The sequence below is a fragment of the Stegastes partitus genome, unplaced genomic scaffold, assembly GCF_000690725.1.
Source record: "Stegastes partitus isolate 25-593 unplaced genomic scaffold, Stegastes_partitus-1.0.2 Scaffold836, whole genome shotgun sequence".
Lineage (NCBI taxonomy): Eukaryota > Metazoa > Chordata > Actinopteri > Pomacentridae > Stegastes > Stegastes partitus.
The window spans coordinates 201,337-228,347 of NW_007578567.1; the positions used below are offsets into that span (position 1 = coordinate 201,337).

General features: G+C 41.3%; 3 protein-coding genes across 3 annotated transcripts; 1 reads left to right on the forward strand and 2 right to left on the reverse strand.

Moving 5' to 3' along the window:
• Nucleotides 1-5: 5 nt before the first annotated feature.
• Nucleotides 6-1,849, reverse strand: parp11 (poly(ADP-ribose) polymerase family member 11; the record flags this gene model as incomplete). Its single annotated transcript, XM_008292831.1, has 7 exons — nucleotides 1,695-1,849; nucleotides 1,497-1,611; nucleotides 1,343-1,412; nucleotides 1,144-1,207; nucleotides 628-761; nucleotides 385-536; nucleotides 6-292 (listed from the first exon to the last, which is right to left on the reverse strand). Coding segments are annotated over exons 1-7 (915 nt in total), but the record flags the coding sequence as incomplete, so codon positions are not given.
• A 158-nt stretch (nucleotides 1,850-2,007) lies between these two features.
• LOC103365400 (poly [ADP-ribose] polymerase 11-like) lies at nucleotides 2,008-7,693 on the reverse strand. The gene is made up of 8 exons (XM_008292828.1): nucleotides 7,509-7,693; nucleotides 7,219-7,343; nucleotides 6,267-6,387; nucleotides 6,021-6,096; nucleotides 4,804-4,876; nucleotides 3,968-4,095; nucleotides 3,573-3,724; nucleotides 2,008-3,482 (listed from the first exon to the last, which is right to left on the reverse strand). The coding sequence occupies exons 2-8, from the start codon at nucleotides 7,333-7,335 to the stop codon at nucleotides 3,166-3,168; spliced, it is 984 nt and encodes a 327-aa protein (XP_008291050.1). The 5' UTR covers nucleotides 7,336-7,343; nucleotides 7,509-7,693; the 3' UTR covers nucleotides 2,008-3,165.
• A 316-nt stretch (nucleotides 7,694-8,009) lies between these two features.
• Nucleotides 8,010-26,246, forward strand: LOC103365401 (sodium- and chloride-dependent GABA transporter 2-like). Its single transcript, XM_008292829.1, has 16 exons — nucleotides 8,010-8,112; nucleotides 8,378-8,578; nucleotides 8,980-9,114; nucleotides 9,396-9,536; nucleotides 9,690-9,810; nucleotides 10,525-10,572; nucleotides 11,186-11,315; nucleotides 13,877-14,011; nucleotides 15,778-15,881; nucleotides 15,975-16,099; nucleotides 16,644-16,756; nucleotides 16,840-16,977; nucleotides 18,131-18,233; nucleotides 23,171-23,271; nucleotides 24,168-24,314; nucleotides 24,405-26,246. The coding sequence occupies exons 2-16, from the start codon at nucleotides 8,389-8,391 to the stop codon at nucleotides 24,570-24,572; spliced, it is 1,899 nt and encodes a 632-aa protein (XP_008291051.1). The 5' UTR covers nucleotides 8,010-8,112; nucleotides 8,378-8,388; the 3' UTR covers nucleotides 24,573-26,246.
• The last annotated feature ends 765 nt before the right edge of the window (nucleotides 26,247-27,011 follow it).

Sequence of the window (27,011 nt, forward strand, 5' to 3'; positions counted from 1 at the left end):
TAGTGAATCAGGTACTCAGGATATACTTGATTTGGATCAAAAATAACAAAAATGTTAGGATTATTGATATCATTCACACAGCTGTCATGAATGTTTTCAGGAGATCCATGATCAGGTTTTAGGAAGTCAGAATGTCCAGCAGTTGATTTTCCGATCATCACTCGAGCCAAAAACATTATTTTAGTAGATCCAAGTTGTGTCCTTTGTGTTTTCCTGCCATCCACCGGAAACGGATCCGTGCTGCGTTTACTGTATTTGTTGGCGAATGTGGCATATTTGGCAAAATATATCCCTACAAAAAGGAAACATACAGGTTAGCTGTGCTGAACAGTTACTTACATTGTAATGATTGCACAGGCATGATGACTATATCAGTAAACTTACCTTTGCCATATGAACTGCCATTTTGTCCAGCTAACCGTAAATCAAAGTTGTACTTGCAAATGCTGTCAACATTTTTTTTTTCGGTCCCATGAAAGAGTCGTCTCTCCTTTATGTCCTTGACTCCTTGAATCCTCATTAACTGCTTCTTTTTCCTTTAACACAAACAAAAGAAAAAACATATTGGTAATACAGAAGGGGAGTGATGAAAGGACAGGACAGAGTTAGAGTGTGAGACATTTTTACCTGCAATACATTTCCCAAAGGTCCAAATTCTGTATCCTATAAATTGTTAGAATGGATCTATCCAGCAGTCCATCTTTCTTCACGTAGCTTGAGACAGTGTGGTACTCCGGGGTGCGTTCATTCAGAGGGAATAACTATAAAATACATCAGATTTACACAGTTGAAACAAACGAGAAAGCAAATAAAAACATTCATGCAGTGAATTAAAATGTAAAAACTGACACTCTTAAGTGCAAGGGATGATTTTTTTTTTGTTCTTTCTGAAGTGAGGGGAGAGATCTTTAGACTGCATTATAGTTCTTGATAAGCGGTTCTGTAGACTCCCTCCACTTTTACAACATGTAGTGCTTAGCATTATGAAAAATATTCAGTTTCTAACAAATTGCTTAACATGTTAATGATTTTACACTAATTCTGACAGCTACATAACTGGCACAAACTAAGGATGCCTGTAAGTTTGAAAACATTTGCAATATCTCAAATCAATCCAGAACTACATCATAGTGTGATTATTACCTGATATGGACGCGTGGGGTCAACTGTGTCCCAGAACACCGGAGCAGCGCTGAAGCAGGAACAGCTGTTGGGAGGACAGAAACCAGTTGACTGAGCCAACAGTTTCACTTTCGTTTAGCAAGAAACCATACTGAAGTCTGACGCGTGTGAGTCTGCCGCACCGGCTGTGTTTATGTAAATATTACAAGTTTCATTTTACCTTCTTTCAATGTAGGTGCTGCGCTGGATTCTTCTGACTCTTCCTGTGGTGAGATCAGTCTGTAACATTGCTGCACAGGGACACATACATCATTTAATGTCAAGTTCCTTATAGGTAGATGAGAAGTGTGAAGAAGTGAAATGTTGTCACTCACCTGAGAAATCAATCTTGATGCGGCAGTTGGATGAACTACTGCTTAAAGTTCCAGTTTTGTTTTGTCGGTAATACGAGTCAAGCTCCTCGTTTTTGAGGCGGTTATTGGGGTCGTCCTGCAGGAAAGGAATCAGACATGAAGTTGTGCTTCACAGCTGATCAGCTTCACTTTATCTAATAACTGTGAAAACCACTTTACCTCAAAGCGATGCCACCTTCCACAGTCTGCCAGGTAACACCAAACCCACGGGGTCTCTGATGTGTCCATGCGTTCCACTTCATTGTCCAACATTGTATAAAACAAACTATCTAAATGAATGAAAGGGCTCGTCCTCCCTCTAGTATCCTCAGGTGGATATTAAAGTTGACACCGGTGCTGCCGACTACTTATGCAACTCATTCAAAGCCACACCTTCTGAGGTGGGCTGGCCTTCGTTACTAAGGAACACAAGCGGAAGATTACGTCAGTCTTCCCCTGAAAGTGAATTTTTAAAAAAACAAAAACTGATTGGATGTGCTTATGTTAAAAGGTTTATTAGTTGTAACGTGCAAATTACAGACACACATATAGGTTCACATACTACTCACACACTCACAGCTGCAGTGATTTGACTGAAGAGATCAGGTTTCTTGCATTTCAACTAGAGTAGCTTAAGATCCATCCTTTCACTTTTTGTACGCCACCTTGTGGAGAACTTACGATAAAAACCCCCTTTTTTGGCATGAATTCAACAAATGCACACAGCAAAGCAATTTCATTACAGTACTACACATGTGCTGGCTACATTCATTTTTTTTTCTTTTCTTTTTTCTTTTTGTTAAATTTACACCAGGTGCAAAGAAAACCTGCTTATTTCTCAAGAGACAGAAATCAGCCGGAGGTGACGTTACACTCAGATGATTTAAAAATGTGACGCTAAAACTTGTTTTGGTTTGAAAAAAAATGAACTCTTATGAAGCTCAATCGTCCAGACTTTTATAGACTGTAGTCAGAAAAGATACACAGAAACGACATATTACTCGGGGACGACAAGTGAACACGACATCACAACTTTATGTCATTATGACACAGTTACAGAACCTTTCGTAGAAAGGGGTTAAAGTGCACTGATGCATGGTTTAAAAAAGAGGTAGAAGCGTTTTGTTTTTTTTATGACAAAAATAAATAAACAGAAATCCATGCCTATATAATTCATTGTACACACAGGTTTTGACAGGTCACGGTGTATCATGAGCGAGCTGGAACACGTTTTTTTTGGTTCGTAAATAAGCGTGGCACTGTGAACGTGAGGGAATGGATGTGGCCAATGGCAGGATATCACCTATAATCTACAGGCTGCGAGTGCCACTCTTATTTTGTTCACTGAACGAGCAAGCACAGATTGTGAATTTGCCACAAGGACTCCTCTTCAGTTGTCATTTTACGTCACAACCACAAGGTCTCGTCTAAAGACACACTGTACACTGTATATAAACTGTACACAATGTCTTCTGTTGTCTTCCTGCTTTTCCAATTTCTCCAAAGGCACTTTAGACGACCCACGCTCCAGTTAGGTCTGGATCTGGTTGAATAAAAAAAACATCAAATGTCTGTTCTTTTTTTTATCTCGTTTTTTTTTTTTTAATGCTGGAGATCCAACCTTTATGATAAAAAAAGTAGATGTTAGGCATCAGTAGAACTCAATCAGATACTCTGGGTAAATCTGATTGCTGTCGAAAATGACATAGATCTTTGGATTGGCCATATCATCCACGCAGCTGTCATAAAAGTTGGTGAAGCTGGCGTCCTTGGAGGGCGGTCTGCAGTACATGGGATGACCGACGGTGTATTCTCCGACGAGCACTCTGGCCAGGAACATCGTCTTATAGGGCGGCTCGCTGGCAAATATTGGCGGCGCGAGTCCGTGTCTCTGTAAGGTGGTGTTGTGTTTCCCTGTGGTGTGACAGAACTTGCTGGAGTATTTGGCATCTCGGGCAAAGTAGCTCCCTGCAGGAAGGACAATCGTGTTAAAAATCAGACAAACAGAAGTGCAGTGAATTGTTTCATGATGCTACGCCACAACTAAAGGCGAGGTACCTTTGCCATAGACGTCGCCATGGCTCCCTGTCAGCCGCCAGTCGAAGTTAAACGTACATATAGCTTGTATGTTGCTGTGTCCTGTGCCGTGAAACAGCATCCGCTCCTCAATGTCCAATGTTCGCTTGACTTTTCGCAACTGTGTTTTCTTCCTTAGGGGAGAACCAAGGAGTGACAACAGAGCACTGATCACCACTTTGACACTGGACGACAGTATTATGCAAGTCCTAACAAAGAGCTACAGGGATGTGATCGAGACCACAGAAGAATAACAGGGGAGCTTGGATGAAGTTTAATAGTTTGTTTTTCTTCTATAGTGTCTGCAGTAAAGTAAGTTAATTGACGTAAAAGGAAACAGTCAAATTAGAGTCCACTCATAATTATACAGTAAATACCTGCAGAAGAACTCCCATAAGTCCAGGTTCTGAATCCTCTGGATGGATTTGATTGGATGATCCATCGTCCTCTCGTACAGTCTGGCTACTTCTTTAAACTCGTATGTGTCTCGGCCGAGCTGGATGAGCTGCGAAAACAAGAGCACGCGCAAGTTTTAAACTCTGTAAAAAGAAATCATGCAAGATCAGTGAAAAAAGTGTTGAAGTGATTCAGATGTTACTTTAGGTTTGCCACCAGATCTAAGCTGAAGAAATCCTCATTTCTTTTCATAGTTAGCTGTATAAGAACAACACAACAGAGCACTTGTTCTAATTATGCAGCAGGGACGCTTGATGTCAGATATGCGCTGGTCATGTTTTTTAAGCGGATATTAAATCAAACTATGTTTAAATATCTGCTGCAGTTTTTGTCCCACTAATCATAACTACAAAGAGTCTGTCTGGTGTTTTTATTTCTTATCCTTCCCTGAAGATACATTTTAGAAGCAATTCGACAGAGTGTCATAGTAAACCTTAAACTCCTAAAACATCTTCCCTGAAAAAGCGCTATTTTACTCCAACAGGCTCCTCAAAATTAATTTCTAGAACCTGTGGCATGCTGACAGTATGAATGTGCTGCTGAAAGTTCTGCAGGGATTTTGTGATGCCAGCATATTCATAAACACAGTCAGTCAGTAAATACAAAGATCCATGTGGGATATTTACAGCATCTTTTCTGTCTTCAAAGAATGCGACTCTTTGGGGTAAAATGCTCTCAATACCAAAAACTGTTTGTGGATCACATTCAGTGACAACTCACTGTGTGCCACAATAATGTGAGTTATTGTCCTCCTCACCTGATAGGGTTCATCTGTGTTGATCCTCTCCCAGTGACAGGGTACCGGCAAGGCAAGATTATCACAAATAAACCTGTCAGAGAATAAATAAAGGAGAGGGTTAATATATAAGTAGTTAGTAAAAGCTTGCAAAAAAAGATTCTAAAATATGCATTTTTAGAGGCAGAAATCCTCTTTTGTTCTTTGCATTTTGCAGAGAGCAAAATTCAGGGTCGGCAGCAGGGCAGCTCCCTGTAGAGCTGGTTTGAAATTCAGGGTTGAACTCAAGGATTCCTGAAGTCAGGAGCTACATGAACCCTGACTGTTTATTTAAAACATTGTTTTCTTTACTCAGGCTGCACATCATACATAGTCAGCACTGAGACTTTGATCTGTGCATGTGCAAGAGCCACACTGTAGGAAGTGCCATGTGAAGTGAGGCAAACTACCTCAAACACATCATGATACAACCTTTTTGTTCCTGCTGGATACAAAAGGAAAACCTGCATAGTTCTCATTTTCCATGACTAACATGGAACAGGGGTCTGTCTGAGAAAACACGATTTATTTCAATTTAAGGGCTCTTTTTTTTACTTTATTGATAAAGCACAGAGTTCGTTGACCTGCATGGTCCACATGTCCACAGCAAAATGGGTGAGAAACAGCAGAGAAACACAAATTTGGCTGCAAAAAGTAAATGCAGTATCAGTTGGATGGAAATGTGGACGGTGGTGACCAAAAAACCAGCACTCTATTGGCAGTGGTTTGCAATTTTCCCCACTACATGAGGAAGCACAACTAATTTGTTTGACCATTTTAAATGAGCATCACAAAGCTCTGTTTGAGTGCAAAGCCAGATCTGAGTACATCCAAAAAAAACCAAAAAAACATTTTGGATGCCTGTGACGGTGTAACGCCATATGAGAAAGGTTCCAAATAAAGTTTATTTTCAACGCAGTTGCATTCCCCTACAAAATAACCCCAATCACTCTTGAATGATTAATTCTTTCCAAGTAGTTATTCAAGTCATCTGGTACTTGGGGTCTGTATTGTTTCATATCACGGTTGATCAAAGACACCTAAAGAATTTTGCAATCTGTGTTTTTTCCAGTTCCGTAGAACAATGTTTTCTTAATCACAACCTGATCCCGTTCCCTCTAACTTTCTTCATGACTCCTTTCTCAGCTAGCATTAAAAAATGATGAAATCCTCTGTTCATTTCAACGACCAAATCTTACCTGAAGCCAGTTGCAGAGTGGAGGGAGCGTTTGATTGGCCGCTGCTTCCCCGTTGTTACATTTATCTGTCGCATAACTGGTGAAGAATGTAGTAAAGATAGTGTCAACAGAAACTCCTATTCATGTACAACATAATTCACACTTAAATATGACTGATCTCCACTGGGATCCATGTACTACTTTCATTTCAAGTAGCTTGAATGTTCTGTCTGGTCATGGGTGTTTAACGTTCACTCATAATCCTACCTGAGAAGTCCAGTCTGTACGTGTACTTGGCCGTGTAGAACTCCATGACACCACGCTGGTTCCTGTTGTAGCACTGCTCAATCTGAGAACTCGTCACAGAACAGGCTGCACTGGGATCAATCTGACACATTGAGAAAGACGATTTAATCAAATGGAGAGCCGAACCGAACAGTTAAATCACGTGACAGAAAAACTAATCAGAAGCTACTTGGATAACAGATTGATTCTTCAAATCAAAGGAGGTTTCCAGTCAAAAGTTGGATGGCATCACATTAATTTGCAAGTATGTTTGTCAAGCAAAAACATTGATTTTCTTTTTGCAGGCGCTCCAAAGTTAGAGGCTTTTCTTCGTTTTCTGTCTTTGTAAACTGATTGTATTTGGGTTTAAAAATGTTGGCAGGACACACAAGACATCTGAAGATGACACTCTGGATTGGCAAGAACAGTTTTCAGCTACTTTTTGACATTTTACAAACCAAACTATGGACTGATTAATCAAGAAAACAACTGTTACTTGACATCCTAGAGGAATTCTTAAATCTTTTATATGAGGTAAACTGAGCAACTGGTAGTAACTGAAGACACCACCTTCAGAAAACTGCCACCATTTCTGACATAACACTGGTACTTGCCTGTTGGTTGTAGTCTAATGTTTCACATATGCACAGTCTTCATCAATACATTAAAATGATCCCTGCTCTGATTTTTTTGTTTGCACTCCATATTTTTGTGCCAACCAAAATGCTCTCAGTAAATCGACTGATTTTTAACCTCAACCAAAGTTGGAAAACTAGTCTGCAACATTACACCGATTAGTTCTACTTAAACCTGCAGACTTTGGTTTCAAAATTTCACCAAGAATGACCAAATCAGGGGTAATATGCTGGAAACACAGTACAAAAAAAAAACTGTCAGAAAAGTCTGTGTAAAGTTGTACTATCATGTAAACTACCTCGAACATGTGCCACACTCCACACTCAGCCAAGTAGAACCAGCACCAGTTGGGCTCTGAGGTGTCCATCTCCTCAATCTCTGTGGACTCCTCCTCTGACGATCTGATGGCTAACATGGCTAAATCTGAAATTAGTAAGTGACAACACGCGAGCACACTTAGGCAAATCGCAGCTACAAACACAGTATGGGGGGCCAATGTGGTGTTTTATTCGTCAGAGGACGTCAAGGAGTTGTTTTTAAGCCATGGTCTTGAGGGCATTTCAAAACTGCCATATCGAACTAGCTAACCATTAACGGCTGCCGCACCCGACTCCTCTCGGCTCTACGGGTGTCTTACCGGCTCTGAGCCTGCGTCTAACTGGCTGTCTGGCCTTATCGGCAGAAAAAACCTTCATACATTATTAATAAAGCACCAGAAAAATCACAGACCCGGTCTGCGTTAAAATCACTAACGGTAAATCTCATTTTCCTCTTCCTCTACCTTGTTTACTTTTATTTCCTGCTTCGTCACACACCTGACGTCACCGCGTCAGTGTCATGTGACTCCTCCCCCCTCGCCTTTGCATGGAGCACTGATTCCCTGAGTTTGTCCTGTCAGGTGCTGCACATAATCTGTGCAGGAAAACTGGTGTTGTAGATAAATGGTTAAAAGGTTGAAAAATTACAGTTTTTTTGTTTTTTAACTGCTGATTTAAACTGTGAACAGAAGCTCATTTCAATGCATCTCTCATCAGCCTCTCACTGTTCACTGGAGAAGTAACAAGGATCAGCCCGAGTGTGTGTGTGTGTGTGGTATCCTTGAGGACACACCCCTCCTTAGAATTAAGCTTTTCTTGAGACTTCGCTCAGAGAAGCAGGAATTTTACCATATGCATCCACTGAAAGCTCACTGGTGAGTTTTACATGCATTCACATCTTTACCAGAAGGCATTTTTTTCTTTTTCTTTTTGGCATTCCAATGTTTAGTGATCAGTGGAGTTATTTGCAGCTAAATGGTATTTGGTAGAGGCTTTTGTCAGAACATCTTTTCTTTGCAACGGTTTATTACACTGCTTTGAGAGTTATTTCACCTGTAAAAGCTTTAGTTTTATAGAGGCATGTGTTGCTAGAGAGCTGCAGAGCCTATAACAGACATTACATTTCACTGCATGCAACAGTCCTGGAGACCATGACTGAGGAAACAGCCAGAGGGGCCCCTGCTGGAGAGTCTGGTCCGGACAAACAGGCTCCAGAGGAAGGGGCTCAGCAGAGGGAGAAATGGGCCAACAAGACGGAATTCATTTTCGCCATGGCTGGAGAAATAATTGGCCTTGGAAACATTTGGCGTTTCCCTTATCTGTGCTACAAGAATGGAGGAGGTGAGAGTTGGTGGGAGCTTTTGGTTGATGGAAGCTGAGGTTAGAGGACTGCAGATGGCCTGGACGTGTTGCATTTGCATGTGTTGTGTGCATGTGTGATCAAGAAAATGAGAGAAAAGGTTTAAAGGCTGGCAGATGACAAGAAATCCAACGGTTGAGAGGAGACACCAGATGGAGAGTAAACAGGCAATTTCATCTGTGACCATGTTCATGCTGCCTGGATGCACTTTAAGACTTCTGATATTTTTCACAGCAGAAATTTGAGCTACATTCTCCTGTCAGGAATCCAAAACTACAAACAAAACATTTTTATTCACTTGATTTTTCGAGTTTAATAATCGGCTTTCTCATAAATCTGACAATATGTCGGGATGTGTGACTTTATCATCTATGCTTTTTAGGTGTCTTCCTCATCCCGTACTGTGTGTTCCTCTTTTTTTGCGGCATCCCTGTGTTTTTCCTGGAGACGGCGTTGGGCCAGTACACCAGCGAGGGCGGGGTCACTGCTTGGAGGAAGATTTGCCCCATGTTTGAGGGTAAAAAAGTGTGATGTTTGTGGTATTACATAAGCATTAATCAGTTGACTTGCCACAGATGCCTGTTTTTCACTGTTTTCTTCATTGCTATTGCAACAATGCTGTATCTGTTTGTAGTCTACATGGTTTTAAAAAAAAGTACTTATTTTTTGCTGACTTTCCACGAACTTCCCGTATAAGAACACATGTGTGTCTCGAAACCAGCTGAGTGTTGCAGACGTGTAACTATTGCACAATACAGCAAAGGGAAGCATGTCTGTGAACTCTAACTTCTCCTGCAGGAGTGGGAATTGCATCCCAAGTGATTGTGACCTATCTCAACATTTACTACATTGTTGTTCTGGCCTGGGGTATCTTCTACCTCATTAACTCCTTCAAAAGCCCTCTGCCCTGGTCTACGTGTGACAACTATTGGAACACTGGTAAGTGTTTCTTTGTTTTGTTCCTACAAAACCCTGCTCGTATAAACACATCTGGATTTTATTAGCAGCGTGCAGAGGAAGTGCAAGGCAAATTCTCTCCAAACTTCTTATGCAACTAATCTCACTTTCATCCCTCTGTCCTCAACCTCTTAGAACAGTGTCACAGTTCAGCTAGCGTGTTCACCAACCCTGACCTGTACCGTCCCAACTTCAACTGGTCGTTCCTCAACAACGTCACCTCACCTGACTACTTCGACGAGGACGACACTTACCTGTGAGTCTTTATTCCTGAGTTGGATTGCAAAGGATTCTAAGAATTATGGTGTTAGTCTCGGCTTCATAGATAAAACATCGTTGGGACGCACCCCTGCTTTAATGTGTTGAGATGAAAATCTGTTTCTGGTGTTAAAAGGATTAATCGCTGCTTTGGGACAGTTTGGGAATAAAAAGTGCAGCCAGTAAATCTGAATTAGTTGTCCGACCTCCGTTTGATAGTTGTGGGAAACCAGATAAAGGTTCAAATGGTAAAAAACCAAAACAAAATTCAATTATTAGTTTCTCATGATAACAACCTTTATTTATGCAGCACTTCAAAGCAAAGTTGTGAAGTGCTTTACATGGTTAAAGGAGGGTTCAAATATTTCAAGAAAGGGGCGACTTGATGACCGAGTGGTTATGGAGCGTACCAACAGTGCACAAGCGCCATCAGTAGTGGTTCATTTTCAATACTGGATGTCATTGCTTTGTTCCCTTCAGTCTCTATAAAACTACTTAACAATAAAGATAAAAATAAGTAAGTTGTGCTGGTGTTGAAGCTCTGTGTGTGTGTGTGTGTGTGTGTGTGTGTGTGCTCATTCCTTTGAACACTATTTATCATAAATTAAACCTTCATTGAGTGCTGATAATTGTTTGCTATCTATGCAAAACTATGTAAAGTTAGACGTTTTTTTTTGACACACTTTACTCACTCTCATCTTTCTGTTTCCAGCAATAACACATTCATGATGGGCCACTCACCGGAAGAGGAGTTCTGGAGGTGAGAAAACACGCTTATCTTCCCAAACCATGAGAAATGACCTTTGACAGTAATACCATCCTCCCCAACGAGCTTGTCTGTGGGTGGAACATTCTTCGGCAATCGCTCCTAATGCCTCCCAGATACCCAGAGGTCGTCTTTCCTCCGAGTTAACGTGATGTTAATGGGGAACGAACCAAAGGTGAACCCGGGCTGTCCGAACGCGGCCATGAAAATGAGCCACAGAAGCCACAAATGACTGCTTTCTCTGTGTTATTTAACTTGCAGCTTTGATCAATAGCAGCTTGCATCCCAGTTATTTAAATGTTGGGAAATCACCTCGCTGTGATGAGAACAACATGCGCCGTAAACTGAAGTCATCCAAAATGAATGTTACCATCTGTATTTATGATGAGGCGCTTGATGCTTTGCGACATACATGCAGTCGGAAATATGGAAATATGTGCTCCTTTCCTTAAGTCGGAACACATTTTTATCAGGTTGTTCATTCGCAGTGGGAGAAAGCTTTCAGGAAAGAAACAACCCACGTCTCTTCGTGTTGCACATCTGTACACCAGCCATTCTTCATGTTCTTTGCAGATGTGTGAGCTTACGTGCATCTATTTCCCCACAGGCATCGTGTTTTGAGAATGTCAAATGATATGTCCTTGACCAAAGTGCACTGGGACCTGGCTCTGTGTCTCCTGCTAGCCTGGGTTATATGTTACTTCTGCATCTGGAAGGGAATCAAATGCACTGGAAAGGCGAGTACTTCCTTCACTCAGAGGATATCAGGTTGGAATTCCTTAATGCATGTGTTAGATTGGATTAGATTAGATCAGATTCAGCTTTGCTGACAGAGCGCAGAGTACGAAGACGATGAAATGCAGCATCTAAGCAGACATGCAAAAGAAACAAAGTGCAATGGAAAACGTCGAAGTGGAACAGCTTTGAGGGCAGCATGAATGTGCTAGCATACAGTTGAAACCAGAAGTTTACCTACACTGTATAAAAAGACACATTTTTTTCTCACTATCTGACATTAAATCAGACTAAACGTTTCCTGTTTTAGGTCAGTTAGGATTACCAAAATTATTTCTATTTGCTGAACGCCAAAATAATGAGAGAGAGAATTTTAGAGATTTTTTTTTTTGCTTTCTTTAAAGTCAGAAGTTTACGTACACTAAGATTACTATGCCTTCAAACAAATTTGGAAAGCCCAAATGATGATGTTGTAGCTTTGGAAGTTTTTGATAGGTTAATTGACAACATTTTGAGTTAATTGGAGGCCTAAAACAAGAAAAGTTTGGCCTGATTTAATGTCAGAAAGTGAGAAAAAAAAAGTTTTTTGTGTCTTTTTATATAGTGTATGTAAACTTCTGGTTTCAACTTTATATGCAAAAGTAGGAACAGTGCATTTAAGCATGAAAGATATATGACTATCCAATGTATATGCAGTACGGATACGTTTAGTATGATAGGTTATGAACAGAATTAATAGAACTATACAAGTATATGAATAAAATAAAGTGTATGTAATATAAGTGTGTTAGATAAATGTAAATACAATAGCTGCCAGCTGTCTTTAGCTCATCTCTCTTTCTCTTTATTTGCTTCTCTGTAATGGCCATAGATTTAATAAAGAGGAATTATTAAGTGATAATTAGTGCACTGAAAATTCTAATCCTTTTTCAGTTGTGTTTACTTATTTAGGATTAGACATTCAATGCGTTTACTTTCTTGGGATTCAAATGGCCGACACTTAAGAAACACACAGCCAGTGATTCTTTGCATACAAAGGATGTGATGTTGAAGGAAAAAGCCAGCATATTTTCTTATTTCATAAGTGTTTCTGTCACTGCTGCCAAATGTTGTTTTTGTTAATATAATCAGTGAAACTTGTTTTACCGATGAGCCTCTTTCAGACATTTAATCTGATGATGTCTGATTGTGTCGGCTTTGTCTCTGAATGAGAACCTAAGTACTTTTAATAGGTTGGATTTACTAACATTTCTGTATCGCTTTTAGCATCATCACATAATGCTTTCACATTCACTTAAAGCATCACAGGTGATGTACTTCAAGTTGTTTGATTTAGAGCAGGCTATTTCCACATCTATGTCTAACATTGGCCCCAAACCCCTTTCTCCGTCACTTTGTCATACAATTTTATGTCTATTATCGACTGAAATGTTCATAAAATTAAGATTTTTAGACAGACTGCACCATATTAGATTAATAAAACTCACCAATAATGAAATCTGGGTCTTGAGAAAACATCAGCTGAAGTTTAACTTGTTGTTTCCAGCTGTTTGCAGGAGCCTTTCCTCTGAGTTTATTAACTACATGCAGCATAAAACAGCAGCAGGATTCATGTGAGCGTCTCCAATGCAAGACAGTTGTGTACATTTACACTTTTAAGTCACTCAATGCCACTTTATTCTATATTCAGAATATGACAGATGCATAAAGAATCCGTACTCTCTCTGCACTGGAACTCACAACTGACAAGAAGATCATCTGTCTTTTTAGTTCTCAACACATCTCTCTCTGTTAGAACCCTGAGCTTAAACAGGGTGAACACAATGTCCCGTTATCCTCAGCCCGTCCATCATTAACGTAAAAGTGACTTATGTCTGAATGACAGGCCTCCACTGTTGAATTTCTGTCACTGATGGATTGGCTGTCTGAGGTGTGTTTGCTGCCTCCAGTGGTCCAAACAGTGTACAGTTTTAAAGGATTAAACTTGATTCTACCACAGATGTTGTCAACTCTATCAGGATCTTATGTTTAAGAGTTTTATCTTTAAAAGTGTTCACTTTTATATTCTTACGAAAACAACTAATCACCTATTTTGCGCAATAAAAGGAAGCAATTAACATGCAACTCTGCAGCTGACTTACAAACTTCAGCTTTAAGGTTTTGGCTTACTGCTCTCACAAACCACAATTTAAGCATCTGCTTTCTATAAAAAAGCTTGGATTGGACTGAAACCCAGTGTAAACTCACAAAACAGTGGTAAAACTAAGCAAATGATTAGCCAATTAGTGTAGTGGAGCATTTAGCAGCTGAGGAACTAGATTTTTGTTCTGATGACGGCTAAAATATGTCTTAAAAGAATGTCCAGTAACATGAATCCACTGCTACTATTGATGTCTGCATTGCACAGGAAACTCTTTGAGAACACTTTGGAATGTGCTTACAGCTTGTTTCACTCAAACGAATCTGCTTATGCGACTTTAAACAAAAGAGCGGGTGTGTGACAAACTAACAGCTGGTGTACATGAAGGTAAAACCAGGCTCGTGTACGTTTGTGTGTTTGCAGGTTGTCTATTTCACCGCTTCCTTCCCATATCTGATGCTGTTGCTCCTCTTCTTCCGCGGAGTGACGCTGCCAGGAGCCGGAGACGGCCTGAGCTATTACCTCAAACCCGACTTCAACAAGATCGCTGATCCTTATGTAAGAACTCACTCTCACAATTAGCTTAGTTTTTATGACAGTGTTTGAGTTGGTAATGTGGCGCACATCTTCAGAAAGTTGCAGAAAGAGTCTGTCTGCAACCAAGCAGAACATCATCTGCCTTCTTTAGTTCTCGACACATTCCTCTCTGTGCTAATAGGATGAATACTGTGTCCTGTTATCCTCAGCTCCATCGCCTCCTCCTCCGCCTCCTCCTCCTCCTCCTCCTGCTTCTTTGCCTTGACTCTTGTTTCCGGTCCCAAGACAGAAACTTAACAAGAAAAGCAAACCAAAAATCCTCCTCCGTAGGAAGTTTGTCAAAGAAATCTTTCCCCATGAGTATACAGTAACATCATCACACAGGCGTAAAAACAGGGCTCTCCACTGGGAATTTCTAACTCATATTTAGGGTAGCTATATTTACCTTACAAAAAAGTCAGTGTAACTTGCTTGAAGCAAAGTCAGCGTAGCTAATTTTTATTTGCATTAAAAAAAAACAACCCTGCAAAACTATATTACACTGTATGAGTAGAGCTGGATTGAGGGTAAATCTTGGATTGTTTGGCATGCTGTTGCACAAGAGCGCTAAAATAAGAGGTTCTTTCTTTGGCTCGTCAGCCCTCTTCACCCCTCCTCATCTTCTCTTCCCAGCGTGACTCTCAGCTTCAGGGGTCGAATGTTATCACCGGAGGGTTAATCCTCGGAACAGGGAGGAGAGGAGGCTGCTTCCTCTTCCCATGTGGCTGTGTACATGTGCATGTTTGCATATGTATGGATGAGCATTCCACTGAGTGCTCATTCTTTATTAAATTAGGAAACTATCAAGGTTGGAGCCTCTCCATGTTTGCTTGTGGCTGTTGTTTTTGCTCTTTCTCATCTTTGATTTGCTTCTGTCCCGTTATGCAACTGGAATATCGAACATCTGCCTGTTTGACTTGAAAAAAAGGTCGAGTGAAAGACACTCAAACAGCTCTGATCCATCGTGGGAATGTCGCACTGTTTTGGGGGGAGAAGCTGTGAGAGTGTTACTCGAAGTGAGCAGGTGAAAGCAGTTATAGGAGAGTTATTAAATGCCAGATGCTCTTAAAAACAGAACTTGGAAACAGATTCTTTTCTAGAGTCTTGCTATAGCGTGCGACTGTCTGTGTTTTCTTGCTGCAGAGGAAATCGTGGTTGAGTTCTGGCCTGCATCTGGGCTCTGTTTACTGTGTGGATCCTTTTGTGTGAGTGTCAGTGTGTAGCAGCCAAGAGGACTCCAAAATAAAAGACGTGTTTCTAAAGACAGTTTGGTCTTTGTCCAGTGTAAAGATGTGACGATCCTTTGCCTCGGATTCAGGCTCCCATTTCTGACCCAGGGCTGGGAATAAGTCCGGCCCACTATGGGGCCAGAGCAGGGGCTTGTATATGGCTTTGGAGCCTCGCCAGCTCCGTCGTTTAGCGGGCGAGACAGAGCTCTGGTGCCTCTAATGTTAAACAGATGCTGTCGGGACCACGATTGTTTGAACAAACCCTCCTACACACTGAGACCTTAACGCTCGCTCGCATATTTGTGAGTTATGTCACAGAAACAACAAAATGCAAGCTCGTGAGGTTTACATGTCGACAGAGAGGATGCTGGGTGGTTCTGTGCAGCTCGAGTGAGTTGTCTGTGATTTTTTTCCTCTTGCTCTCAAAGGAAAGATGGAAAACATATGCTCAGGGTTGTTTTTTTTAACTATCAAGGGTTCTCCAAAATGTTGTAAAAGTCAACTTCCTCCCATCTCCAGGTGTGGAGTGATGCAGGGACTCAGGTGTTCTACTCCTACGCTGTGTGTCAGGGAGTGCTGACGGCTCTGGGCAGCTACAATAAATACAACAACAACTGCTACAGGTCCTCACAAACACACACACACAAACACACACACACACACATTAGCACCTTCAGTTTTACATCACTCTTTAGCTGGTTCTTGTCATGTTGCAGGGACTGCTTGGTGCTGTGTTGCCTGAACAGCGCCACCAGCATCTTCGCCGGCTTCGTCGTGTTCTCAGTGTTGGGATTCATGGCTTCAAACCTCGGCGTTCCTGTAGAGGCATTCGCTGCCTCCGGTGAGTTATTGATACACTCTTCACTGTTTTTTTTTTTTTGCTGTCAACTTTACAAGGTCAGTTTCAGCATAAATATCCTGAAACAGCTGCACTTCTGAGTTTAATCCATTGACAACAACCATCAGTGTCCACAAGATGGCATCTTATGTTTAGGTACAGTTGAAGGGGTTTTCAGTCAGGGGTGTTTCAAATAATAACCTTCTACAACACTGTTTTTTTCATATGATTTATTGCTATTGCTTTTATTTTTATGTTTTATTTGTGTTTAATTGACCAGGCAAAATTTTCTTTTTAAGAAATGTTTTCCAACCTGAGGGTCAGGGTGCCTCGAGGGGTCGCCAGATTTTCCACAAAATCCTGTTTAATTATTTGTTTCTACCATCTTTTGGCTCTTTGTTTTTCCTCATGAAATGCTGGCTTCTTTCACCTCCTATGTATCCAAAGATTACCTTGAAGTTGCTTTTTGGAACCACTTTATCACAGGACTTTAATCTTAAAAATGAACATGTGTTAATTAAGAGATGCATTGACGTGCTTCCTGCAGGTCCTGGTTTAGCCTTCATAGTCTATCCTCAGGCGCTGTCGTTGCTTCCTGCCCCGTCCTTCTGGGCTGTGCTCTTCTTCCTCATGATCCTCTTCCTGGGCCTAGACACTCAGGTATTACATGGAGTGCGGCACACACCATACAGCATCTCAGTATTGTAGTCTAAATAGACTCATCTTCAGCTCTCTCCTCACAGTTTGTGTGTGTGGAGAGTCTGGCCACAGCCATCACAGACATGTTCCCACGTCGGCTGAGGAGGCGGGGCGCCAGAGAGATACTGGTCCTGGTCATCGCTGTCGTTTGCTTCCTGCTAGGGCTGCTATTCGTGACTGAAGTAAGCTGTAATGCTGATGCTCATTTTTGTTTTGTTTTGTGCTTGTTAGAAACTTCAAGGTGTAAAGTGTAAGCTGTAAGGATATTAAGATAATTACTGCTGCCACTCCTCAAGCCCTATACAATTATTGCTGCGGTTTTACAAGCCAGTAAAAAATGTACTGAGCTGCATCTGAGGAACCAGTAGTTGCGCAGCTTAAACTTTGTATAATCCTGCCCTCTTGTTGCCTCCAGGGGAGCCATTCAGAAAAAGCAGCTGCCACACAGTCCACCAGGCTTATTTACTTTCTAGAGCTGCTTCTGCTCACTCTGAAATAAGTCACAAGCAAAACACATCAAATCTTCTGCTGTTGGCTGCAAAAGTGAACACAAGAGTTATCATGCACTCCCTGCATCTGAGGAACTGAAGATGTAGTGGATTGCTTTCATTCATGATGGCAATGTCCTCATAACAATAGGAATGTCCTTACTGCACTTGAATACAGTCAAATTTGAAGAGATCGTCTCATTTGTTCTTATTTATTCTTTTATTGTTTCTGTTGTCAGACAACAACAACAGAACTGATATGCAGCCCTTTAACACAACTATGTCTAGACAACTATGTGGTGAACTATGTAGGGAGCACCTCGGCAAAGTAACATTTCGGACACTACTCAAGCTGTTAATGACGTCGCTCACTAGCCGTGATTTGTGCCGCAGCAGCGTAGAGCAAACACATCAGATTCAGTTTATTGCGTAGCTAAGAAACGGGTAAAATAAAATTTAACAAAACATAAACAGGAAATGACTTATAATGACAAGTTTTCATCCAGTTTGCGTTTCCTTTCGTGCAATGCGTGCTGGTCCACATTGCTCGGTTAGTGACCATCGGCTGTACACTGCTTTTCACGGTGCATTGTGGGATATTTTGAGTGCACTATGTCGGGTGTAACATTTTAACATTCAGACAGCACTACAAAATGGCGAGCACCCTATCTAGTGCACTATGCAGGGTGTTCACCAGTTTGTAGTGCCACGTGTCCTGCTTTGGGGGACTCTGAGTCAAAAAACTTGCAGAAATAATAGTGTTCCAAACAATAAGATAGAAAAACTGTGTTCTTTCTGACACCTTTGTCTTTTTTAATCCCTGTATTTTTTTCTGTTTGTGTTTCAGGGAGGGATAGGCCTCTTCCACGTGGTTGACACCTATGGTCCCAGTGGAACCAGTCTCCTCATCATTGCCTGTGCAGAGTGCATCATTATCGGCTGGATTTATGGTAAGTCACTACACTGCTGCAATATTTCTCCAGTGATTAGTTCCAGTTATTTCTAAAAAAGTTTCAGACAAACAGTTTCTTTCAAACTTCAGAGGGCATTTACATTAAAGCTCACTAATTTGGCTCTAAATTGGCAGGATGACAATCTTCTGTGATAACATTAAATACATGGGATATGTCGTTTATCTCCACAGAGGCTACAAAAAAGGAACTTCATTATATTTCCTTAGCTCATACACCTCAAACAGCAGCATTTGTTTCATCAGTGTAATGAACTTATCTTAACTTATCTGTGTAGGCTTATCTCTTAGAGACGAACTTCTGATGAATTAAAATGTGGAGATTTGCAGTTTTGTTTTTCATCCTGAGTAAAATTAAAACATCTCTACCATCGGCATTGAAAGGGACATTTTGATGAGATCGGGGGAGATAATAGTCCTTTGCTAATTTATGTTTTAGAATATCTAGAGACAATTACTTACATTACATCTGTGTGAAAAAGTTTTGCATGTGGGTCCATAGACGATACTTAAAAGTTGGATGTAGCCTCAGGTTCTGGAAAGTGAGGCCAATGCACAAGTGTCATAAACTGCAATGGCTGTGAGGATTGGGGGGCGCTACTCTGTCGGAGCGACTCCTGACAAGGCTCAGTGACGTTACAGAGTCCCACTGGCCCGCAAAAACATCCATAAGAAATCCTTCATTCTCATTGCAATAACCACCCTGAACAAGATGAAATAAGACACTGAACAGTACATTTTATCGGCTGCTATTTCTTTTTAACAATTCTTTTAGACGACTGCGCTTTGTGAGCTTGTGTCTTAAGTGTGTTTTTATATGTGTTGTATTTTTATTGTTGGAGCCTTGTCAAAGAAGAATTTCTGTCACTATTTGGGACAGACAATAAAGTCTATCTATCTATCTATCTATCTATATCTATCTATCTATCTATCTATCTATATCTATCTATCTATCTATCTATCTATCTATCTATCTATCTAATGGACAGCAAGGGGCAACTCAACTATTTGCATTAAAGTCTATGAGAAAATGGTCGTACTTAGAACTGGATCTGCTACCTCAGTAAACAAACTGGCAAAGAATGGTATAACTGGACGACACTTCGGAAGGTGTTGCGTGTCAAAGTGGCATCCGTGGATGCCAGGATCTAAGGTTGGCAGAACATTGCTTCGTAAAAAGATGATTGTGTCAAACACTTTAACTGTCAGTTAACAGTTGGTTAGCTTAGCGTAGCATAAGCCATGGAAACAGGGAAACAATTAGCTTAGCTCTGTTTAAAGTTTAAAAGGTAAATCAATCAACACATCTGAAAGCTTACTATTGGCTTAGTATTAACATCTTAGGTCTTTCTTGAGTAATTAAAAGCACATGGTTTTCATGCTAAGCTAAGCTAGCAAACACCAGGCTATAGCTTCATATTTATACATGAAAGTGGCCTGATTGTTGTGCAGTTATTACAAAACTCTAAATGTATGGTAGGTGGTATCTCTCTTGTCTTTTTAGTAGTTGTTTTGTTTTTTTTTACCTTTCTTGGTTTATCAATTAGATTTAAGCAGCTGAAGTTGTAGCATTTTTAATGTTGCTACCAAAACACTTGCCATTCCTGAAGTTCTCATAAGACTTGGTCATGAATAATGGACAAGAAATGAGGTGTTCCACTGCCTGTGTTTCCTCTTAGTTGGAGGATGACAATCTGTCAGTTCTTCTGGCGGCTGAGAAGAGTTGAGGTTTGCAGAGATTATGTCTGCACAGAGGGATCAGTGCTCCACCTACTGGTTGGAAACCTGAAGCAGCAGCATCTGCTTTAAAGTCAGAAATCTACAACAGACACAGGACACATGATTTTATTTTTCTTCCCAGTATTCTTCTCTGTTCTTTCAGTTGCTGTGCCTCGCAACTATTTCCCTCTGCCTCACTCTCAAATATTAATCTTTCACTTCTCCTCCATACCCCAGTCTTCTTCTGTCATCATTCTGAATCAAGCTGCAGAGCTTCCTCCACTTCCTACACCTTCATTATGAGCAGTATTACAGACTAAATGAGATCATGTGGGTGGCGAGTTCCTCATATATTCCTCATCTCTCACTTCTCAGAGCGTATTGATTCAAGCCATTTTCTTTAATGAAACTGAAGCTGTGTATCACTTACAGATATATTACATTTCCCTCTGAAAAACCTCCTGACCATGTGTATTTCCTCACTTTCTGTGACTCTGAGGCTTTTCATTTTACTATTTCCTGAACTGCTTGCGCTTTGGAATCATCCGCCGATGCAGAGTGAGATATCGATCAGTTTCTGCACCAGCTTCCTCTTCCCGCTGAGTTGTTTAGCCGTTTGTTTAGCCTCTCTGCCTCTTCACAGTGAGTCTCTGTTGAGATATTTCCTCACCCGTATTTAGACGAGGCCTGTCACCTTCCTCCTCTATGAAGATGCTGATTGTTTCGAGGCTGATTACTGTATCATTTACAGAGCTGCGTTTGCTTTCCTTAATAGGCTTGTCATCTTCTTTTTTTGCAAAAATCAATCTGTTGTTTCATCAAGCAGGTCTTGCACTTTTCTCACATCAGCTTCCTCCTGTTTGTTTTCTTTTTTTTTTAATATCCCGCCTTCTTTCTATGTCAGCTGAAGGTCAGCAGTTTCCTCCTCTTCATCATTTACCTCTGCTCCTCATTAGCTCACAGCTCCTCGTTTGAACCGCCTGATTTTTATCGAGAATCATTTTGACTTTTATTTCCCTGTTGATCTGCTGTTTGTTTATTAGGTGGCTAACCCTCCTCCTCACATATGCAGTCCAAAATTAGTTTGTGTTTCTGATGTTGCATCACTAAATTCATTGCTAGAATCAGGACTTGACAGACATGCGTTGGTTCTTTTCTGTCTTGTATTTATAGACAGCATTCTAACTTCTGACTTCATTGCTTGATCATTTTTACTTTCTGTAGGTAATAAGAACAAACTATATGATTGTTAGTTGTTCTTGGAGGAATGCCAACAACACAGTAGGACGCTGCTTTGAGAGTGGTGATGCGTTCTATTGATGGAATGTCTTTCAGTAATAGCTGCTGTAGTAGGCTGGTACAAAACTGTTGTACAAAGTAATATATTTATTTTACCACTCAGTGAATTCTCAATGCAGCAGCTTGTGAACATGAAAGCTCTTCAACTTCTTACATTTACCTACATTTAGTAATCAAGAAGTGCATTTAAGTCTAACACTGTTCTATAGCAAAGCACATGTACATTTCTAAAAGGACAATAAACTAAACAACATAACAACAACAACATATTTATACGCTGCTCAAAAAAATAAAGGGAACACTTAAACAACACAATGTAACTCCAATACAATCACTGTTATGCCCAGCTCGTTGAAGAGCATAACAAAGAAGGGAGGTCGACACGGGAACAGCTTTTAAAATAAATGAGAAATTTATTGAAAACATTCAACAAAGGAAAACTGATGATAAGGTCCATAAACCCAGGCTAAACTCAACATAATCAAACCAAACCAAACCAAACCAAGAGAGACCTGAAAAGCTCCAGCCTTCCAGAAGGGAGAAAGAAGAGAGAGCCATCTTGGATTCACCCAGCTTTTAAAGGGCACCAAGCAGGTGAAACCAGTCCTTTAATGAAGTGGGAGGAGCAGGTCATCCAGACTGGGAAAAGGAAAGCAGAGGCAGGAAAACACACTGACAAGGCCTGTGACCGTCACATCACACTTCTGTAACAGCAACCTGTCCAGTAAGGAAGCAACACTGATGGTGAATCAGTTTCACCTGCTGTTGTGCAAATGGAGCAGACAACAGGTGGAGATGAGAGGCAATTAGCAAGACAACCCCTATAAAGGAGTGGTTCTGCAGGTGGTGACCACAGACCATGTCTCTGTTCTCATCCTTTCTGGCTGATGTTTTGGTCACTTTTGTATTTTGTCAGTGACCTCACCCCTAGAGGTAGCATGAGGCGTGTCTACAACCCACAGAAGATGCTCAGGTAGTGCAGCTCATCCAGGATGGCACAGCAATGCCAACTGTGGCAAGAAGGTTTGCTGTGTCTCTCAGCACAGTGTCCAGAGCCTGGAGGAGATACCAGGAGACAGGCCAGTCCACCAGGAGACGTAGAGGGGGCCGTAGGAGGGCAACAACCCAGCATCAGGACGCCACATCCTCCTTTGTGCAGGAGGAACAGGAGCAGCACTGCCAGAGCTGCAGAATGACCTCCAGCAGGCCACTAATATGCATGTTTCTGCTCAAACTGTCAGAAACAGACTCCATGAGGTGGTATGAGGTCCTGATGTCCACCAGTGGGGCTTGTGCTTACAGCCCAACACCGTGTAGGAAGATTGGCATTTGCCAGAGAACACCAAGATTGGCAGATTGGCCATTGGCACCCTGTGCTCTTCACGGATGAGAGCAGGTTCACACTGAGCACATGTGACAGACGTGACAGAGTCTGGAGACGCTATGGAGAATGTTCTGCTGCCTGTAACATCCTCCAGTATGACCAGTTTGGCTGTGGTCAGTAATGGTGTGGGGAGGTATTTCTTTGGAGGGCCACACAGCCCTCCATGGGCTAGCCAGAGGTACCCTGACTGCCATCAGCTACCAGGATGAGATCCTCAGACCCATTGTGAGACCATATACTGGTGCAGTGCAAATTCACTTTTTCACCACTGGCCTCATTTAGAGCCACACTAAAACCCTATTATAATTGTAGAAAACTTTGAAAAAAAAACCCACCTAATAACGGAAAATAACTACCCAACAAAATCTAGATTTCAGTGCTGCTGCATCCCAACGTTCAGGCTTCATCTTCTCGTTCTGTTTTCAGTGAAGTGCCCCATGTGTTTGAGAGTATTCCCTGTAAAAAGCACACTGTTTTCCTCCCTTTGATTGATTGAACGCCTTTGCCCTCTGCAGGTGCGGACCGCTTCTATCACAACATTGAGGACATGATCGGGTACCTCCCAATCCCGGTGCTGAAGTACTGCTGGCTGTTTGTCACGCCGCTCATCTGCGGGGTGAGGCCTCACACCTGGGTCACATCTCTGTTGTCAAACACTTTGGTTCTTTCTTTCTTTCTTTCACACTGAATCTCTGCTTTAGTGCCAATTTCCTCTCATGTTTTCATTTATTTTCTTCCTTAAATTATTTCTGAGCACAGACATTCTGCAGCCCCTTGTCTTCTTGTCTCCCTCTCCGTTGGTCTTTCATCTTTGCTGCGTATTTCACAGGCAGTGTTTCATTTCGCCACATCAGTAATTATGTTCGAGCGCACACATGGGAGAGAAGAGGAGAGACTTCCTCCTTTATCTGAAATTGTGGACTCATCTGTTTTAAAACACACTTCAATGCAGACATGATCCGTACACGGACGGCAAACACAGCAGGCGTATTACTTCAGAAATGAAGTCAGTATTTTCATAATAGCAAAATGTAAAATGATCACGTCAAAACAAGCTGACTGTGCAAAATGTGCTGCTCATAGTGATGGATTATCTTTCAAATCTGCAGCCCCCCCCCTTTAACTATATGCAGCTTCATCCTGAGTTTCATGTTTAGCTCATATTTTGGTTCGCTGTCACAACTTTAAAAGTATTGATTTTTGTTGCATCAGGCAGCTCGTTTAATGAAAAAACGAGCTGGTCACTACCTATTCAGCATCCAGACAGACACATTTAGAAACTAGCTTGATGTTAAAACAAAGGCTTTAGCAGCCAAAGAGCCAGATCTTTCTGCAAAGAGCGAGGTGGAGACCGAAAACCGTGCAAAAAGAGAGTGATTTTTGTATTTACATTTACAAGACTAACAGAAACATAACTCTGAATGAATGCTCCATAGCTGATGCACCACAAGGCACAGCATCACGTCTGTTTTACTTTGTTTCTTTCTAACTTGTTCATTTTCCATCCCCTAGCTTACAGTGCTGTTTAACCTGTCAACAGTGAGGTCAGTCTATATCCGCGGTTATATACCTGGATCCTTGGTCTCCATAGTGGGCTTCCTACTTGTCGCCACGCCTCTGATCTGCATCCCAGTATACATTCTGGTCTCACTGTGCAGGGTGAGTGAACTCAAAACCATCATTTTCAAATTTAATTTCATACTTCTCATGACTCAACAATTTGCATTGCTTTTCTTTTCTACTAATCAGGATGGCGACAACATGACCACACCTTCCAGACACCTGCGTCAGGCCAAACCACACAAGCCGGTGCTCACGTTGTGTAAATTCGTCATCTTCAAGGCACAGGGGCCGCCGAACCGGAGCGCTGCTGACAGAAACGAGAAGATGATGATGGAGGAACCCAGTGGGGTTTGATATTTGCTGATAGCATCTTTAAATCTGTAGATACCTGTAAGACAAAACATCTTTTTTTTTTTTTTTAAAAGAATTCATATTCAACTTTTTTAAAGTGTTTACACATTTCATGAGTCTTCAGGGAGATTTGTTTATGCGTTTTGCTCGTACATTAATCTTTGCCTTACTACCTTTTTACTTATGAATGACAATGTAAACGTCCTGGTATGGTACATTTACTTTTATACCTTTATCCCTGCATACAGTAACTGCCTTTAAATAGCACTCCATTATTTTCAAATAGGGGTGCTGAGTAGGAGTGGGTGAATCGAGGTGGGCGTTGGGTTAGGTCTAACAGTTGTTGGTACGCCCACTGGTTGGGGAATGCCCAATTTGTGTTCTGCAGAGACTCCTCACTCATTAATCTAGCATTGCACCCCTGTACCATTTATGAACACATAATTGATGGTATAACTAACATTTGACTTAAATATATTATCTTTCTTATGCATTCTTGGTTCTACATTACCCACAATCAAGTGACATCACTTAAGACAGTTTATTAGACTTACAGGAAGTCCAGTCCTTGTTACCCCCCTTGGTCCTACCACTTGTACCTTATCCCTACTTGGAGAGCTACATGACCACTGCCCTATAATCCCTGCAGGAAACAATATCCCCGACCCTATGTGGGACCGATTAGAGGTAGGGCCAAGGTGGGGAATTGAGACTGAGCCTTAACTCATGTGCAACAGCTGCAAGAAAAATCAGTGCCTTTACCCTTTAAAGCAACATACATCATGCTTCTTGCATTTGCCACATTTTAGTTGTGACCAAGTTTGCGTAGCTTTTCCTAAAGACCGCCTCAGTGTACATTATGTGTTTAACCTCGTTAACATGTCCATATGGTGTTTTTTTACATGCTGGAAGACATGTCATGAGCACAGTAAGCATGTCTGAACATTCCCACCTTAAAAACTGCAGGGTACCAATGAGTCTCAAAAACATAAATTCAGACTACAAAGGTTTCATATATAACAAACCAAACCCCGTCAACTTGCAGTGTGGGGCTTTCTGTATCATTGTTCTTCTTCAGACTCCAGTTTGACCATGTATACCTGCATTACTCCAATATTTCAATTTGCCATTGTGTGGTGTTGAGAAAGTTTGAGCAGAATCATAGGTGAGCTGGTGTGCTCAAGCTGCAGCTTGGAGAGACAAGCAGAGACTTTATCGACATTTTAGAGGAAGCAATGATATCGTGTTACATCTAAGCCACTTTTTTTTTTTTTTTTTTAAAGGCAGGAAGGTATTACTTTTATGGAAAAACCTCTTAATATTCAACTCTGATACACAGATGAGTTTTTAAGGCTTTCATCAACAACTACAGAGGGACTTTGATTTTACTGGAGAAGCCACGCTTAATCAAATGCACCATGCAAGACAAGCTGTCACATCCGGTAATGTTCATGTCAGTTAATGCCAAATATAAATAAGAGTTGATGAATTCTGTTATGTTCCTGGAAGGATGCCGTCATGGATTTTAAAGGTTTGTAAACGCGGAAGTCAAGCCAATTGAATGGTTGTAATCAATTCAAACAGGTCTGTGTGTTTTCTTCATTTATTATGTATGTTTGTATCTTGTGTGGACAAATGTGATCCACGTTTCAGTAAAAGTATCAGTATGTCCCAATATCCTGGTGCAGCCTGTCTCTTTGATTTTTGTCCACATCGATTTGTGATCTGAGAACATAAACATTCTGTGCAAGGGGTCAGCTCATCAGTTCAATTATTGGATCTCCGTCCTCTGTTTCCTGTTTTCTAGCAAGAAAACAAAAAAAAATAGCACATGTCTGTATGTCTTCCTACCATTTTTAATTGTATATCTACTGAAAGAGAACTTCTACCTGGTAATGAAATGACTAAAAGCCTGCGTATGTGTGCGGTGACGCTGGATGTGTGCGATTGTTGAACAATGAACTTGCTTCAACGTAATGCCAAGCTCAGTCATCTGTGTGATCCAAACCGGCATTCAATTAACAGACAATTCTGCCCAGCTGCCTCCCGCCTCTCCTCACCCTCAGTCCCTCCCCTCTGCCCCCGATGGCACACAGTGACCCTCAGTCCTGAGCAGGTCTTGACCTGGAGGCATTAAAAACCTACCACTGGATCAGGTGGGTCAAACTGTGGCTTGAATTTGTCATTCATGAGAGCATGAAAACCAACAACAAGAAGCTGGTGACGCTCTGGTGGCCATAAAATGTTCCTCAAGTGTTGGAGAACAGCAGTAGTAATGTGGAAGGTCACGCCCCCATTTTGTATATTGATGGTTGTGCGCTCGTATTAGAAGCAAAGCAGACGGTTGCCTGAGGCTGGATATAGAACCATAGGTTTAAAAGTGTTGCAGCACTTCCAGTATTTATAATTAGCTTTTACATAACCAGCTGCTACCCCACTGCA

Bases quoted from the DNA above. Each gene is read 5' to 3' on its own strand.
- LOC103365400 (XM_008292828.1), bottom strand. From the start codon at position 7,335: ATGTTAGCCATCAGATCGTCAGAGGAGGAGTCCACAGAGATTGAGGAG. The intron at 4,877-6,020 runs GTAAGATTTGGT...ATTCTCTGACAG, and splicing joins CACTCTGCAACTGGCTTCAG to GTTTATTTGTGATAATCTTG. The intron at 3,483-3,572 runs GTACCTCGCCTT...TCCTTCCTGCAG, and splicing joins TGGCGACGTCTATGGCAAAG to GGAGCTACTTTGCCCGAGAT.
- LOC103365401 (XM_008292829.1), top strand. From the start codon at position 8,389: ATGACTGAGGAAACAGCCAGAGGGGCCCCTGCTGGAGAGTCTGGTCCG. The intron at 16,100-16,643 runs GTGAGTTATTGA...TGCTTCCTGCAG, and splicing joins AGAGGCATTCGCTGCCTCCG to GTCCTGGTTTAGCCTTCATA. The intron at 16,978-18,130 runs GTAAGCTGTAAT...TTTGTGTTTCAG, and splicing joins GGCTGCTATTCGTGACTGAA to GGAGGGATAGGCCTCTTCCA.